The 17,474-nt window shown below is 35.2% G+C and overlaps 3 protein-coding genes across 3 annotated transcripts; 2 read left to right on the top strand and 1 right to left on the bottom strand.

The window, feature by feature from the left end:
- The first annotated feature begins 2,616 nt into the window (after nt 1-2,616).
- LOC119254450 (olfactory receptor 4P4) lies at nt 2,617-3,561 on the top strand. The gene has a single exon (XM_037521551.1). It carries the CDS (start codon nt 2,617-2,619, stop codon nt 3,553-3,555), a length of 939 nt encoding a protein of 312 aa, XP_037377448.1. The 3' UTR covers nt 3,556-3,561.
- Nucleotides 3,562-10,212: 6,651 nt separating this feature from the next.
- On the top strand, nt 10,213-11,151 carry LOC119254275 (olfactory receptor 4P4-like). Its single transcript, XM_037521391.1, has one exon. It carries the CDS (start codon nt 10,213-10,215, stop codon nt 11,149-11,151), a length of 939 nt encoding a protein of 312 aa, XP_037377288.1.
- A 5,137-nt stretch (nt 11,152-16,288) lies between these two features.
- On the bottom strand, nt 16,289-17,221 carry LOC119254449 (olfactory receptor 4P4-like). Its single transcript, XM_037521550.1, has one exon. It carries the CDS (start codon nt 17,219-17,221, stop codon nt 16,289-16,291), a length of 933 nt encoding a protein of 310 aa, XP_037377447.1.
- Nucleotides 17,222-17,474: the final 253 nt, after the last annotated feature.

Genomic DNA, 17,474 nt, shown 5'->3' with positions numbered 1-17,474 from the left:
ACAAACAACAGAATCTCTGTCCTTTCAGAGGCCAATGCTATTTTCTCTATAAATATAACTGCATTTCCTGACTATTACTTCTTTGCATTGATATTTTTCAATGTCCAGTTTCTTCATCTGTGAAATGGTATCTATGCTATATATTGTTATAATAATAATTAAGTCAAATCCCATCATTTTGTTCATTTCTGACATCAAATACATGTTTACTAAATATTTAAAAATGTAAGAGGAAAGGACAAGGCTATTGAAAAGTATAAATTGCAGGGTGTTTAACTCCATTGCTGACACCTTTCTCAATGATCATTTTTAAGGATGTGAAAGAAATTTCTATGTATCTATAATTTTCCAGAAAAGTAACATCATATGGAAATATATTAAAGAACACACGCATCCTTTTTACTCAGAGAACATGTTAAAAAGACTGTGTTGAATAGTTGGAGATCATCTCTTAACATATGGACCAGAACTACCGTTATTCTTGGTTATATTATTGGTTATATATTATTACATATTGGTTATATATTAAAAAGAAACTCAAATTGCTTGAATATCAAATATGTCATCAGGAACTTTTCATTCAATGGGATTTTGACATGCTTCTTAAGGGGCATTTATAATGCAGTTGTATTTAAAAGGCCATTAATGAACAGACTACTTGGGGACATATAAATAATTAACTAACTAAGCTATGCCTTGGGAGGAAGCAAATGTACCTTTAGGATATAAATTTTACCTAAAATTTTACTTAGCATTTGAGCTTAATGTCCCTCAGGAATAACATGGTGATACAAATATAGAGTCTGTATTTGGACAGCTGATCTGAAAGTTTTCAGGGAATAAAGTAACTCTCCTGCCTGCAAGCCTTTTTTTCTGTGGAGTGACTGCCCAGCATTTATTTCATTTAGTGGTATGACAGTAATTGCCAAAATGGTATGAATTTTGTAATTTTAATATATAAATTGAAGGAAATTAGAAACCTAAACCCATCCGTAGCACTCACTGTGCTGAGAAAATTTCAAGTAAGAGACTTTAAAGAAAATAATTTTAATATTTTAATACAGAATTAATGTCATTTCAAATAAGAGAGAACAGAAAAATCTGTAAAAGAAGAATAGAAAAAAGTAAGTACAGAGGAAAATATGTAAGATATTTGTTGTTCCTTTACCATAATCCTGCATAAATATATGATATTTAGTTGAAAAATTATTTTAACTATAAGAAAATATAGTCATTAACAGTTAATTTTAAAATAGACTTTAATGTGAATTCTATAGTCTAAGATATTATTGAATTAAGAGAACACTAGATTATTAGGGTATCTGTTTGCCCACTGATGGTGGGATAACATATTCTGGAAGAATAAAATCAGATTCATGGGCTATTACTGCCTCGTTTATTGGATGGCAGCATATAAAAAAGAGACACACTGTTCCAACTCTAGGGAGGTCCTAAACTGTGCCAAGAAGAAGCTAATTTCAATTCTGTAAAAATATTAGGAATGGAGGGCTCTTAGAAGTAGTTGAACCTCATTCCTTCATTTTATGGAAAGGAAATTTAAAAGTCGAGAGTATACAAGATCACAAATCTAGAGGTGGCAGTCTTGGGTATGTCTCCAAATTATCTTTCTCCTATTTTCTTACGGAACCATTAGCTAATCAGATGCAAGATCACCACTCATGCTTGAGAGAATAGGACTTTATTGCCTCTGACAGAAGCATGTCATTCACACATTTGCTGATTTCTAGAGCTGGTTTATGTTCACCAGGACACTGAACTGATTCGGTTTATGGTGTTTCATAGAGACTTCAGCCTGGGCTATAGTTCAGAAAATTCAGATGATAAAACGTTTGCTAATAGATTTACTTATTTTTCATTTCTCTGCTACTGCATTCAAATATGGATTTAGGTAATTTGTGTTCTATTAATAAGAAAACTTTCTTTTAATATTTTTGTACATCATTTAAAAATAGCTATGTGGCTTAATTATTTGTTTATTAATATTTAAGTCCTAGGGAGTAAGAATGAGATCTTTTGTCAGAAAATATTGTAATTAAAATTATCCTTTGGAGGGGCTTCCTTGGTGGCGCAAGGGGTTAAGCACCGCACTGTGAAGCAAACTATAGCCTCTGCAGCACAAGTTTGATCCCCGTCCAGCCAGGGAACATCCCACATGGCGCAGCAGACCTCTTCTGTCTTGCCTGCTGCTTCTCTCAGCAGTGTATTTCAGTCAGTCTGCCTGTTCTGTTCTCCAATTTGTCTCTGGTGAATCCTCTCACTCCCCTGCATCTCTGGCCTGTACCCCAGCACTTGTATGCATAAATAAATAAATATTTTTAAAAAAGAAAAGAAAATAAATAAAATTAGCCTTAGCTTATGAATGTTTACTAAAGGATTATTTTGTGGGTTGAGCAAAGGTATTCATGTCTGTGAAGGTAAACATAGATCCCAATTGACTGGAAAAGATAATAGAAACCATTTAGTGTATGTTTCTATGCAGTCCTATCACATAAAGTTAGTAACTTAAATAGAATATTATTATCACTCTAATTGTTCAATATGGATTTGTGAATTATATCATTTCAGGTGATTCATGTAATTTATCTGCACTGAGCCATGGAAAATAGGAATAATGTCACTGTGTTTATTCTCTTGGGACTTTCCCACAACAAGAATATTGAAATCATCTGCTTTGTATTATTTTTATTTTGCTACATAGCTATTTGGATGGGTAATTTGCTCATAATGATTTCAATCACATGCAGTCAGCTAACTGAACAACCCATGTATTTCTTCCTAAACTATCTCTCACTCTCCGACCTTTGCTACACATCCACTGTGACACCCAAACTATTGACTGATTTACTGGCAGATAGGAAGTCCATTTCCTATAGTAACTGCATGACACAGCTCTTTACCACCCATTTATTCGGAGGCATCGAGATCTTTATCCTCACAGGGATGGCTTACGACCGCTACGTGGCCATCTGCAAGCCCCTGCACTACACCATCATCATGAGTAGGCAGAGGTGTAACGCGATCATCATAGCCTGCTGCACGGGAGGATTTATACACTCTGCCAGTCAGTTTCTCCTCACCATCTTCTTACCATTCTGTGGCCCCAATGAGATCGATCACTACTTCTGTGATGTGTATCCTTTGCTGAAATTGGCTTGTTCTAACACACACATCATAGGTCTCTTAGTCATTGCTAATTCAGGCTTAATTGCTTTGGTAACCTTTGTGGTCTTGATGCTGTCTTATTTCTTCATATTGTACACCATCAGGGCCTATTCTGCTGAGAGCCGCAGCAAAGCTCTTTCTACTTGCTCTTCTCATGTGATGGTTGTAGTTCTATTTTTTGCACCTGCTTTGTTTGTTTATATTAGACCAGCTACAACTTTCCCAGAAGACAAAGTGTTTGCTCTGTTTTACACCATCATTGCCCCCATGTTCAACCCTCTGATTTACACGCTCAGGAATGCGGAGGTGAAGAATGCCTTGAGGAAAGTGTGGTGTCGTCACACACTCTTGGAAGGAAAGTCAGTTTTCTGAAGCTTTTGTGCTTTCCAGACTGTGGTTCCAGTAAACATGCCTGTGAATCACATCCATTCTCATCTGTTCCTGGCCTCACTGCTGGAAGAGATGAGTGAGTAAAGCAGAAGTTTAAACCCTCTGCTATTAATGTGTCTACACCGCAGGAGTATAAACCCATTGCTGTTAATGTGTCTATACTGTCTCCTCAACAAATATAGCATTATTCTCTTCATACACCCATCACCTAACTTTATCCTTAAGAACTGTGCTTACATGATGTGAATTAACCAGACTAATCTTAAAAATAAAGAGTTCTATCACCTACTTGTCATCTTATTGAAGAAAGTTCGTTCATTTTTTTCCACCTCAAAACACTAAAAAAGGTGAATAAGATGTTACCTTCAATTTAAAGTGTTTTACTCAACTCTAGAGACAGAAAATTTTATGTATCATGCATATACTGAGCATGAGTCATCATAAACTGAGCAATACTGTGGAATCAGCGAACATTAGTAATCAGAAATTATCAGTATATTTGATGGCCTTCTCCTTTCTGTTTACCCACCATCTCCCAAAGGCAAGCACTCTCTTCATCTGAAAATCAATTATTTTTACCTTTTTTTCTTGTATTTTGTTGCAAAATAGTGATATGGATTGTAATTTTCAGTGTTTTTGTTCTTGTCATGGAGCTTGCTAACTTCATTCCTCATACTTTGTGTATTTTCTGATTAATTTCATCCATCTATATTATCTCATTGAATGAATATAAGATAATTGATTTACCCATTCTTGATTATTAGATTCAGATAATTCATTTAGGGCTTTTATGAGTAGTGCCTTGTTGAGAATTTTGGAATGCATCTTCTGGTAAATACATATATTATATTGCTTTGTTAACATTATATTGTATTAAGATTGAAAAATTTGAGATATTATTTATGGAATTGTGTTAATACCCTTTTCTAATAGCTTACTGACATAAAAGTCATTCAATATAAATAATTATTAATATAAAAGTACTAATGTGAATGAAGCAAAATGTTTGGAAACGTGAAACTTTTCATTTTTCTAGAATCCATCAGTTGTGTGTGGGATATGCCAGTTAAACCAAATAAAGCACTCAGAGAGCTTACACAACAAAAAGCAGAACTCCCAGAAACAGAGTATAGATTATGTCATTGAGATTAAAATATAAGTAATCATCATTGGGTAATGTTAATAAATAGGCTATTCTTGGGAGCATATGAAATTGCTTACCATAATAATAAAAAACTGGTAAATTCCCTTATTTAGCTCCAAGGATGGATTAGTGCACTATGTGTGTCACAAGACTGAATTCTTCTAGTTGCAAGATTGTCTCAATCAGGCTTTTTCTGAAGGAGCCCTTCTTCCATATGATCAGAAAGAAAAATTAGCTACCATCTCTAAGGATAAATATAACAAATATTAATAATTTATTAATTAGTTTTCATGATTAATTGAAAGTTTTTATATGATAATAATTTAAGTGTAAATGTTTTAAGCTACATGTATTATTTCTTATTCCAGATATTTAACTATTTGTGCATAATATGCAATAAACTCACCATCAGGAAAATGCAAGGAATGTACATACAAAGTTCATTCTTACTGGCATTTTCTCTGATCCAACACATATTTTTTCTCAGTGCTCTTTTTCACTGTCACATTCCCTTTTTGGTAGGAAGCCTTCTGATGATACCTAAAGAAGCCAGATCATTTCACAATCTTTATAATTTTTTTATTACCCACACACCATTCAAGTTCCATAGTCATTGCCAGTCCCAACACATGGCTGCACTTTGTGAAAATAAGCAAAATGTGTATTTTTTTAAAAATTAGAAAAATATTCATTTCAAACAGATCAAAATTATAATGATTATCAGTTTTTTTCCTCAAACCACTTACAGTTTCATCCTCTTAATAATTAATTTTTCCATAGACAGGAATAACCACCTTACATACTTTTCAATGTTATTCATAATGTGGTTGCCCCAGTACAACCAAATTCTTCCCTTCTCCTAAATTGGCAGCCTTTCCTTATCTCATCCAGATCCTAAGTCATGCATCCTTTTCAGGTACACCCAATGCTACCTTAATGCTAGGCTCATCTATTGCTGTTTTTTTTTTTTAATTAAAACCTAATTAATTTCCACTTAAGAATGAATGAGAACTATAAAGAATGTTCTTTTCCCCACTTAGGATAATGGGTTGGGGGTGAAAAGTCCCCTTTGTTTCGAAGGTGCCAGGTCGGAGGCAGTTGCTTGGGGGCAACCGTCATTGCTAACTTCACGCATGTGCACCAAGACATGATCGCTCATGGAGCGTGGTCTCTGGTCCTTCTTTAGGGTGTGGCAGTCTTCAAAAAAAACTTATTGTGTAATACTATTAACAACAACGACAGCAATGATAATAATAAATGAATTTCTCACTTTTTTTGTATTGGTGTTGAGATTAGTCTTTTTATAATCAAATGTTACTGATTTGTCATTCTTTACGTAACTATACAATTTGGGGAGTACGTTTTCACACCTCCACTGGTGCACAAGCTTCACCAGCCACTACCAAAGGTCCAGTGCCAGTGCCCTATCACATTACTGCCCCATCCCCTTCCCTCACACCCTGCCCAGTGGTCACCGAAGCTAAAGGTCATTTTTGCTCTGTTTTGACACTTTGATTTCTTGAGTTATATATAATCCACCTATGAGTGAAACCATCTGGTAGTTGTCTTGTTTCTCTTAGCATAATTGTCTCAAGACCTATTCATATTGTCAAAAGCCATTATTTTATCTTTTTTTGTTTTCATTTTCCATTTCTTTCAGGGATTGGGGTGAGAGGGTTTTTTAGACTGGAAGTTAGTTACAAAAAGTGTTCTGCTCACTTTCAAACTATTTTTCTGTGAAACAAACGTCAAAGTCTGGGTTTGATTTCTCTGTCCTTAAACTTCTTTGGCTTTTTCTAATTATGTTTCTGCTTAAATCTTACTCTCCTCTATTTCCTTGGAGCATGTTTTCATATAAAGAACTTAATTTATAATCTATCAACATTAAATGAAGGTGGGCTTTTGGTTTAGGCTCAAAGTCCTCAGAGTATAGACGGTTATTTACTGTGGCATAATTTTTTTTTGAGTATTTCCTAAAGCTCTTTATTTTTTTTTTTGCTTTTTTTTTAAATAAATTTTATTTTTATATTCCCCATACAATTGCAGCCCCCTTATTTTGACCCCAATCCCTCCCCTCCCCGCACCCCACCCCACTATGGAGAGCTGTGTGGAGATTTCTGGACCTACTAAACATAGAGCTTCCATATGATCCAGCAATTCCACTCCTAGGTTTTTACCCAAAGGACGCAGAAACATCAATTCCAAAGAGCATAAATATTTTTTTAAGGACTTGGTAGGAATTAAGCTGTTTCCAGCTGTAGGTTGGGCACATTTTCTTTGGGGAAATGTCTCATCCCATACTAAATGTGAGAGGGAGGTTTTGGGTTATAATCTCCCAGGTAGTCTACTTTAAATACCACTTGGAAATTAAACAGCAAACTTCTATGTACATTTCTATGCCTGAAGTCACAACGGATGTACATATTTTGGCTAGAAAGCAAACAAAAACATTTTTCAACATAAATGCCAGTGCTTTCATTTCCTTTTAGTTTCAAAAATCAGGAGAGAATGCTTCTATCAGGAAAACAGAAAAGTTCTAGATTCAGGTCTTACTTAACTGATTGCATGGTCAAATTCATTAATCTTTAGCATTGAATTTTACACTCAGACTGCATTCAAAGTACTGAATCCCACTTTATATGCACAGATAAAGAGATTTATCTTATGAGATAATCATCTGGTAAGTAAATATCCACTCAATCTGTAATAAATATTACTTTCAAATAAAAAAATAAGTTTTCATGTGTAAGATGTTTTACCTATATGTATGCTGATTTTATATATGCAGTTTTGCCTCATTCCTTGCAAGTTTGCAAACATTTTATGTAGCAACTTATGTAACTTAAGTACAATTAAAAAAAAAAATGAGTACTGTTATGTTCCCCAGCAGATGTCAAAGTGAAATAGATCTTTTTCTGCTCTCATATTAGGAAATTCATAAAGGAGATGACAGCATCAGCATCACATGTGGGTATATTAGAGAAAGTGAAAAGAATTGATATATAGAACAAATGTGTGACTTGTATTTTAGGCAGAATAGAAAAAAAAAAAAAAAAGAGGAAAGGAGGCATAAGTAAGTTAAAGGAAGGCACCAGAGTAGAGGTCCCTTATTCTTCTTCTACTTCTAGTAAGTATATAGCACAGATGTTGTATAAAGTAAGTATACAGAGTATACAGGAAGTTTTGCAATTGAGAAAGCCCTAATAGCAAAGGATCCTGGGCTTCAGTGTGGAACAAATTCGATGAGCAGGAATGAGAACAGGATGAACAGTGAGAAAGAAAGGAGATAGGATTAGCACAGCAAAAGCTTGGTTTTGGTCTTGAGGAAAATTTGAAGATATTGGGTAAAATGCAGCTTCACTTTGACATTCTTGACTGAGGCAACTTGGTGGCAGAAATAACCAAAAATAAAGGGTAAAGTGTCCCTAGAATACCGATAGTTTGAACCTGAAAACCAAATTGTCAGTATGCAGATAGAAAATAATTAAAATATATCTAAAAATAATCTTTAATATGTATCAGGATTTATTCAAATTATAAAGGGTACTTGTTTTTCTATTTGCAAAACAATAAAAAGATTATTGGGGTCTTATTAACATTAACGATTGGGCACATGTCAGCTGCTTGGAACTGCTTCTAGGCTATGGCAAGCACTAAATAAATGTTAGATGTCATCCTTACTTCTCTGTCAGTCTTTGCATGACCCCCCAAAAAGAAAATCAATTTTATTTTAATCACAGTATGTTTTATTGTGGTTATGTTGATTTATAACACTATGATTTAGGGCTTATAGTTTCACCCCTCTTCATATTTGAATATAATAGCTTTTATTTTCATCTCAACACCTTAGTATCATTTTGTTCATTCTTCTTTTCTTTGTGTACAGGGTACCAAATTTATACCTACAATAGGAAGATGAGAACATAATTAGTGCCCATTGCATACTGGATACATTATAATCTAACCTGGACAAACCTGGAATATTGATACTAGAAATATCCATATTAAACAGGAAAAAATGATTGTTAGATCTTTAGTCTGGTCCTTAGTCTGTTCTTTCAACTGACTCCAAAGTTGATTTATTGACCATTAGAGCAAATTACTAAGGGACAAAAGAATTAAAAGCACTATAGCTTTCTGTCTGAAGAAATGCCTTGAGGGAATAAAATCAGAATTAATTTCCTGGATGTTCAAAATTAAGTTTTAACATTGAGATAAAAGGACATAGCTTAGGGAGAGTTAAGGAGATAATGACTTCCATAAGTTTCAAGTGTCAATATAAGCTTCCCAGAGGTAGATACCAAGGAGTGGATTTTGAGCATAGGTGTGTTACTTTCAGAGTTTAATCCAGTATGGTATATTGAATGTATTATAAAGAGACAAATATTAAAGTAAAGATGGAAAATCTCTGTCCTAGTCAAGGAGGGCTGCCTGAGTGTTTTCAGAGAACATTTTCCTGAGAAAAGAAAAGAGAGGACTCAGAGCAGGAGGGATTCTGAGGTAAAACTCCCAACTAGTGACTTAAGTTACCTTTTAGATGCAAATAAACTTGAGGAAAAAGAGTCTACTACCCCCAAACACCCTTTCAACATATTTTTAACCAAGAAATCAATCATTAACAGAACTTAGAGCTCTTGCAAAAATTTGGTACAATTCTTAGTCAATTTACTAGGATTTAAAGTCATTTAGATAATGCTCTGTACAGTAATTGCATCAACTGGATGCAAAGGATATTTTTCATGTTGCATTTACATAGCTTTTGTGCAAACCTTCATTTATTAAAGCAAAATGTTGAAGCCCAGTATGTGTTAAGCAAGTTTTTTTCATGCCTGTGTGCTTTGTTCTAACTGAGCTTGTAGACAGCCTTTAGTTCTCAATTTTATGTATCTAATTATTATTTTTATCTATTTATGTAAAAAAAGAATGTCACAGTCACTTAACTTCCCTGTTATTTTTTTCTTTATTGCTCTTTATAATGTTGAGAAATATATAATGCTTCCCTTTTGTGCAAACAACTCAATTGAGATAATATTTTAATACCATTTTTTTAAATCAAAATTTCATGATAAAAAGATTAAGTAGAGATGGGGTTCTATCCTGCAGTTGCCTAACTCACCTCATTCATTTCACTTTAAATTTGGTTGTTTCAGCCTATCAGCAGGCAAGCTATTCTAGGAAAGGAAATGTATTTTCCCATAAGCTCACTTTCTTATTCTACACAAAAAGTGACTGTGTATTTCTGATTATGCCGTGAGCACCTGTACTTGTTAATACTTTTCCTGTTCACTCAAGAAAAATAACCTGATCTGATACATTTTAGGATGGACATGCAAAGTTTAAACTCAGTTATTTTAAAATATAGTATGCGGTGTTGATTAAAGATGTGAAGTTATTTCTACAACACTCATTCAGAGTCACACTGTGCTATTCAATATTTCTCATTCTAACCTGCCATTTTTCCAGGCAAATCCACTGCATCTTATTTGCATTAGACCATGGAAAATATAAATAATGTCACCGAATTTATTCTGTTGGGTCTCTCCCAGAACAAGAGAATCAAAAACTTTTGCTTTCTACTATTCTTATTCTGTTACATTGCTATCTGGATGGGAAACTTGCTTATAATGATTTCAATCACATTCAGTCAACTAATTGACCAGCCCATGTATTTCTTCCTCAATTACCTTGCTCTCTCAGATCTGTGTTACACCTCAACAGTGACACCCAAGATGGTCACTGATTTGCTGGCAGAAAGTAACATGATTTCTTATACTAACTGTATGGCACAGCTCTTCACCATGCACTTCTTTGGGGGGATTGAGGTCTTCATCCTCACGGTGATGGCCTATGACCGCTATGTGGCAATCTGCAAGCCCCTGCACTACATGGTCATCATGAACAGGCACAAGTGTTTCACTATGGTCTTCACTTGCTGTGCTGGAGCATTTCTGCATTCCTTTGTCCAATGTCTCCTCACCATCAGCTTACCTTTCTGTGGTCCCAATGAAATAGACCACTATTTCTGTGATGTCTATCCTTTGCTGAAACTGGCCTGCACGGACACATACATAGTTGGGATTCTGGTGGTTGCCAACTCAGGCATGATGGGCTTGGTGACTTTCGTGGTTGTGATGCTGTCTTACTGTTTGATACTATATACTATCAGGCCTTACCCAGCAGAGAGCCGCACCAAAGCTCTTTCCACTTGCAGCTCCCATGTCACAGTTGTGGTCCTGTTCTTTGTGCCTGTCCTCTTCATCTACATTAGACCGGCTGTCACTTTTCCAGAAGACAAAGTGTTTGCTCTTTTCTACACCATCATTGCTCCCATGTTCAACCCCCTGATTTACACACTCAGAAACATGGAGATGAAGAATGCCTTGAGGAAAGTGTGGTGCAAGATACCATTTTTGATTGGAAGGCAAATTAGTTGAAAGACACTTTACCTCCTCATTACATACTCTCCTCAAGTGACATTTGCTCTAACTTAAGTTCATTCAACCAGGAACTTTGCTTTAGCAAAAAAAGCAAACAACAACAATAACAAAACAACCAACATGGATACTAGATGAGGCCATTACTATTATAATTTACATTTAAATAATTTCTTCTTCATTTATTGATCAGCTTCTTAACAATTTCTTCCCTAATTATTGGAGTCATTATTTCCTTGTTCTAGTTCTGTTACACTTTTCTATGATTTTATTTTTTTTCTTGTATGGATTTTACCTATAAGTTGCGACAAGAAAGTAATCATGCTCATGTCTGTGTAATGACTCTCCAAATGTACTTAAGCTGTTCTCATATTGCTCATCCCAGTCCTAATGGTGGGCCCATGTGATCTTGTTATAATCCCTGCATTCTCATTCATAAAGAGCATCGAAGCTATAGAATCATATTTTTGGCTCAGCTCCTGAGTTTCCATAATTATTGCAAAAATTTACAAATCAAATATCATTTACATGAGGTCTAAACAATAAAAATATTATTTATGTAAGAATGCATAAAAAGTAATTTTTTCTAAAACTAATTTGATCATTGCAAACACAAAATTTTGATGATTTTAGAAATATTTGCTTTAAAATTCCCTTTATATGGTCATGAAAATAATGGTGTTTGTAATAAATAGCATCATCATATAATTTTTTCCTCTACACTTAAACCATTGAGTGTAAAAAGGGGGGCCAGTAATAATTATGCTGCAATTATAGATGCAAAATGGTGTTGTGTCAGGAGACTAGGGTGTTTGGCTACCCTTAAGTGTCTGAGAGGTAATGGCAATGATGTGTGGAAGCTCACCTTAATATTGCTTGGAGCCAATGGGATTGTTAAAATAAATGTAAATGTTTGTATTGACTACTTCATCTAGAGTATACTTATTTTTTTCATTGTTGTCAAAGAAATAGCTGAATTTTCAATTTCTACAGAACTTCTATACATATAAAGCTCTGTAATAATCTGTGTATAATTGAAAAATTTTCAAATAATTGAAGCAACGGTTTTTGTCACTATTTCATAAAATGGGACACATTGACTTCATAAAAATAGAATAATGGAGTGGAGTATATCATTATATTATTATGGTTAAGAAGAGACTAATGAACATAGCATGATTATATAAATGAATAACATAAATGCAAAGACAAAATAATGTCATCATTTTATGACAGTATATTTTGAAAAATTTTAGAGTTGTGCAAATGGAGAAATATGATTGAGGCATTGTCCTTAAAAGAGTCATGTTATATCGGTATTAACAATTCAAAGGAATTTTTATTACAGCAGTTGATAACTGCATTGAAACTTTATGAAATTTCTATGCTATCTACATCATGATACAAGCCACTTTGCCCATTTTGTGCTAATTTGAAGCAATGAGAAAATTGTTAACATATATTTTATTTTGGGGCCTCCCCAATGGCTCAGGAGTTAAAATCTCAGTGCTGTCAAGCTATTTCCAGCTATTGAGGCATGAGTTCAATCCCCAGCCGGGGAGCTACCCACATGGTGCAGCAGACCTCTCCTGACTCACTTGCTGCTCCCCTCAATGGTATATTTCAGTCAGTCTCCTGTTCTGTTCCCCACTCTGTCTCTGGTGAGTCCTCTCATCCCAACTCCCACCTCTGGCTTAGACTCCAGTTCTTGTATGCATAAATAAATAAAATAAATCTTTAAAAAAATTATTTTTAATATTTTATTTGTATTAAACTAAACTCTTACACTTATTTTGAAATGAAATGACTTTTGATTAAACTTATTATTGCAAAGTTATACTAATAACAAAGATGACAATCATGATTAAAGTAATTTCTTGTCATGTCAAAATAAAAAATGTGATGTTGATAAACATGCAGGTGAATAAAATCTTCATTAGTGAGAGGCCCTAGAAAGGCAACTGTGTATTCCTCCTCTTTTTCTTTCTCTATGAAATATAATAGAACTTCTTTATAAAGGAAGAGTTTGAAAAATGAATAATTTTCTTTAGAAAAGAAACTGTCCATAATCACTTTATTATTGTTGCTAATGTCTCTAATAGCTGTAAATATTGTGAGATATTTTCATTTTTTATCATATAGATTTTATTTTACACTTAAAATTTTTGTCATATTAGAATTATAAGCATAGGATTTTTGTGATTTCTATTCATGAATGTTTACATAACTTATAATAAAATATTTCAATCAACACAAGATATTTGTGACAATTTTTTGAAACCGCCATAAGCTCTAGTTTTGAAATAATGATCTACTTTGAATCTGCTTTATTTTACAGATGAACAAACTAAAAGTTAAGGAGTTAAATATTTCTATGTATGAAAGTGCATCATTAAGGAGCATCAAAGAGAGGCCATTAAATAGGCAGAAAAAGAAAAAAAAAATCTCCTGTAAATTGATCATAGTTGTCCAAGTTTTATCTCTACTTGCCAGCAAGGGGGGTCTTCCCAAAAGCCAGATCATAGATTTCACTCCTGATGGTAACATAAGAGATAGCTGGATAAATTTTTTATACAGACACAATAGAGAAAGGTCTAATTAAAGTTTATAAGCAAAACAGGTGAGTGAACCTAGCTTCTCTGAAGACGCTGTATTTAATTACAGTAAAATCCGTGAGAACCTTGCTCAAATATTTTCCTCCCCAGAAGGACCTCTGAAGATTGTCAAAATGTCTTCCTTCAAATATAAAGACTATTTTGTTCTCAGGAAACTTTTTTGACGGACAATCCCCACTTCAGTTTCACTAAGGAAAAAACTTTCTCATATTGTGATTTTGTGCTCTTCCAGTCTATTAATATGTTATATAGTTAAATATTTTTTATACTTGGAGTTGAAATTTTAAATTTGCACTTGGGCTCAGTATTAATTTCAGAAACAATTATTGGCAACAATAGCATGTATATAGATAATCTATGTATATATGATATTTAATATATATATATATATATGTGTGTGTGCAAAGTATATATGCAAACATCCTGTAGTCAATCATTATTCAGAGCAACGTGCCATATGTAGTAGGGTTGTACACTGTGATGTTCTGCTTAGAACTGTGCGTTCTTTTTTTTTTTTTTTCAATTAGGTGCAATGATTGTAGTTCATAAACACACAACGACCTGCTGGTTATCTGGTATAAAAAACCCCCAAAATCTAAAGTTACAGCATAAAAGTTCGGATAATTACTTTCTGAATGGAGTTTGCACATGTGGTTGTTTCTATTATCCCAAGACTGCTCAGTTTTATGGACTTTATTGCCTTTTATACCTTGAGACTAACTTGTATATCCCTTTAGGCAATGAACTTGCCAAATAATGAATGAACATGTCAAAGTTGTATTTCACTTAGTATCACATGCAGAAACCAATAAGATGTTACTCTTGGTTCAGACAAGAACAAAATGTACCAGGCATTCACAGTAATAGGAGTGCTGAAATTCATTGTATAAGCAAACACAATACTAGCAAAATAGCCATAGGATACTAAAATTAAAAGAAAACCACAACAATAATTCATCTTTATTCAATGTGCCTTCTATACCTATATGAAAGCATATTCTTTTGCAAGTAGCTCATGCAAAGTTGTGGAGTGTCTAGAGACCTTCAAAATTCTCTCTAGTCCTCTCTCATCATCCAGTGGTCTGATCTTCTAGCCTTTTCTGTTATTGGACAAATTTGCTCCAGGGTGACTTTATACCTACTGACCTTCAGCTTTCACAGTTCTAAAAATGAACACATTGCATTTAAATGATATCCTATACTGGCCTACTGCAAAAAAAAAAAAATATATATATATATATAGGGGCCTCCCCTGGTGGCTCAGGCAGTTGAGTGCCACGCTGTGAAGCTGTCCGCAGCCTCTGCAGCACAAGTTCAACCCCTGGTCGGCCAGGGAGCAACCCACATGGTGAGGCAGACCTCTCCTGTCTCACCCTCTGTTCCCCTCAGCAGTGTATTTCATCAGTCTGCCTGTTCTGTACCCCTGCTCTGTCTCTGGTGAATTCTCTCACCCTCCTGCACATCTGGCCTACACCCCAACAGTAATTTCAGCAGTAATAGTGTTAGCTAGCCAGGAACATGGCAGCTTCATGGAGGTATATCTGTAACAACAGGATGATAATGTCAGTGTGAGAGTCGCTTAACCTTTTCTATCCTTGGACACCCAGTGCTCTGGAAGAAAGTCATTATCAGAATAGTTACCTTTCCGGTGCATAATGGGAAATTGGGCAATAAGAGAGTCATGCTCAATGAGCACTTAGTGGGGCAGACAGTTCTGTAGCATTTCACAGAGACCTCACGAGAGTATGAACGATGTGTTGTGATTATCACTACAATGTTAACATGTTATATATGGTTTGTTGGACATATGTCCTGTCCTCAAACTTACTTAGCAACTTGGGGTCCAGAACTCATATTCTTAACCAATAACTATCAGGTACTGATATTGGCAAAGAGTTGCAGCTGATTAGTCTATGAACAGAACTGGGAGATAAAGTGCATTAGAAGAAAAGATTCTGTTGAGGGGCTTGGAAAGGAGTCCTGGTGGTTTGGATGTAGAAAGCTCTGGACTGTCACTGGCTACAAAATGTCAGAGGAGAAGGTGTTTTTGTTTTTGCCAAATATTACTGTGGGACAAAAAAGAGACAAATTAAATCTTTTAAGGTATTTTCTAAGTGGTGCAAGTAAAATATTGGAATTATTTTGTTTTGATTGCTTGGAGGCTGGAATCAGCTTCATTGCATGCAGTCACTCCAAGAATGCGCTATATGGCTTTGTTGTGTTGGTTAGTTACACATTATTTTCAATAGCTTGATGCTAAATATCTAAAATAATTATGTAGTTAAAGGAAATAGGGCAGGCACAGGAGATAGAAAAAGAAAACTAGAGGAGTAAGCAAGACAAAAAGGAGGTCTGGATAACTCCAGAGAATCATACATTTCAGTTCTTACTTGGTTCTATCCATGTTGCCAGAAACAAGAGAGAGAGAGACTTTGTAATCATTGTAAGCATCAGCATTCTAAAGATTTCTGGGTAGAGAAATCATATATCCAACAAGCACTGTGATGAAAATCAGGGGTGTTTCATGTTATTTCCTTTCTTCCTATGAGGCGGCACCATAGTTTCTTTATAGCATTCTTCATCTCCATGTTTCTTAGTGTGTAGATCAGAGGGTTGAGCATGGGGGCAAGGATGGTGTAAAAAAGAGCAAAGATTTTGTCTTCTGGAAAGGTAGCAGCTGGTCGAATATAAATAAAGAGTAAGGGAGCAAAAAAAAGGACAACCACGGTGACGTGGGAAGTGCATGTGGAAAGAGCTTTGCGGCGATTCTCTGCAGAGTAGGACCTGACAGTGTATAAGATGATAGCATAAGATACCAGCAAGACCACGAAAGTCGCCAGCCCCATCACGCCTGAGTTGGCGATGACCAGGAGACCAATTCTGCGCGTATCAGTACAGGCCAGTTCCAGCAAAGGATACACATCGCAGAAGTAGTGATCTATTTCATTGGGGCCACAGTAGGGTAAAAAGACAGCTAGGAGAAACTGGCCAAAAGAATGTAGGAATCCCCCTGCACAGGAAGCAGCGATCATGGCCTCACACCTGTGCCTGCTCATGATGACGGTATAGTGCAAGGGCTTGCAGATGGCCACATAGCGGTCAAAGGCCATCCCGGTGAGGATGAAGACTTCAATCCCCCCAAAGAAGTGCATGGTAAAGAGCTGTGTCATGCAGCCCTTGTAGGAAATGGTCTTCTTTTTTGCCAGTAAGTCAATGATTAATTTGGGAGTCACAGTGGAAGTGTAACAGAGGTCTGATAGGGAGAGGTAGCTTAGGAAGAAATACATCGGCTGGTTAATAAGTTGACTGAAAGTGATAGAAACCATGACAACCACGTTTCCAATCAAAATCGCCATGTAACAAAGCAAGAATAGTAAAAAGCAGAAAGCTTCTATTTCCTGTTTCTGAGAAAGTCCTAAGAGAATAAATTCTGTGACGTTATTTCTACTTCCCATGTTCCAGAGCAGTTTGTAGTCTCCTGAAATTAAATACAGTACGAAGTCTTATGATGTATATTTAAATATAGCGGGGCATATCTTTCTTTGGGGCAGATTATGATGGAAGATCAAAGGTTGAAGAAATAAAAATTCAATTTTTCTTAGGAAGATTTTCTTGCTTGTTTCTCCCCCCTTTCTTGTATTTATTATGGGTAAACACTAACATTGTAAAATACAATTGTATTGTAAAATACAATAGTTATAGGGCCTC

This window comes from Talpa occidentalis, unplaced genomic scaffold (genome assembly GCF_014898055.3).
Source record: "Talpa occidentalis isolate TD23 unplaced genomic scaffold, MPIMG_talOcc4v2.1 talOcc4.3, whole genome shotgun sequence".
Classification (NCBI taxonomy): domain Eukaryota; kingdom Metazoa; phylum Chordata; class Mammalia; order Eulipotyphla; family Talpidae; genus Talpa; species Talpa occidentalis.
Note: the sequence above shows the minus strand (reverse complement) of the source record. Positions and strands in the feature narration are given on the sequence as shown.

Coding starts and splice junctions, on each gene's coding strand:
- LOC119254450 (XM_037521551.1), top strand. CDS start 2,617: ATGGAAAATAGGAATAATGTCACTGTGTTTATTCTCTTGGGACTTTCC.
- LOC119254275 (XM_037521391.1), top strand. CDS start 10,213: ATGGAAAATATAAATAATGTCACCGAATTTATTCTGTTGGGTCTCTCC.
- LOC119254449 (XM_037521550.1), bottom strand. CDS start 17,221: ATGGGAAGTAGAAATAACGTCACAGAATTTATTCTCTTAGGACTTTCT.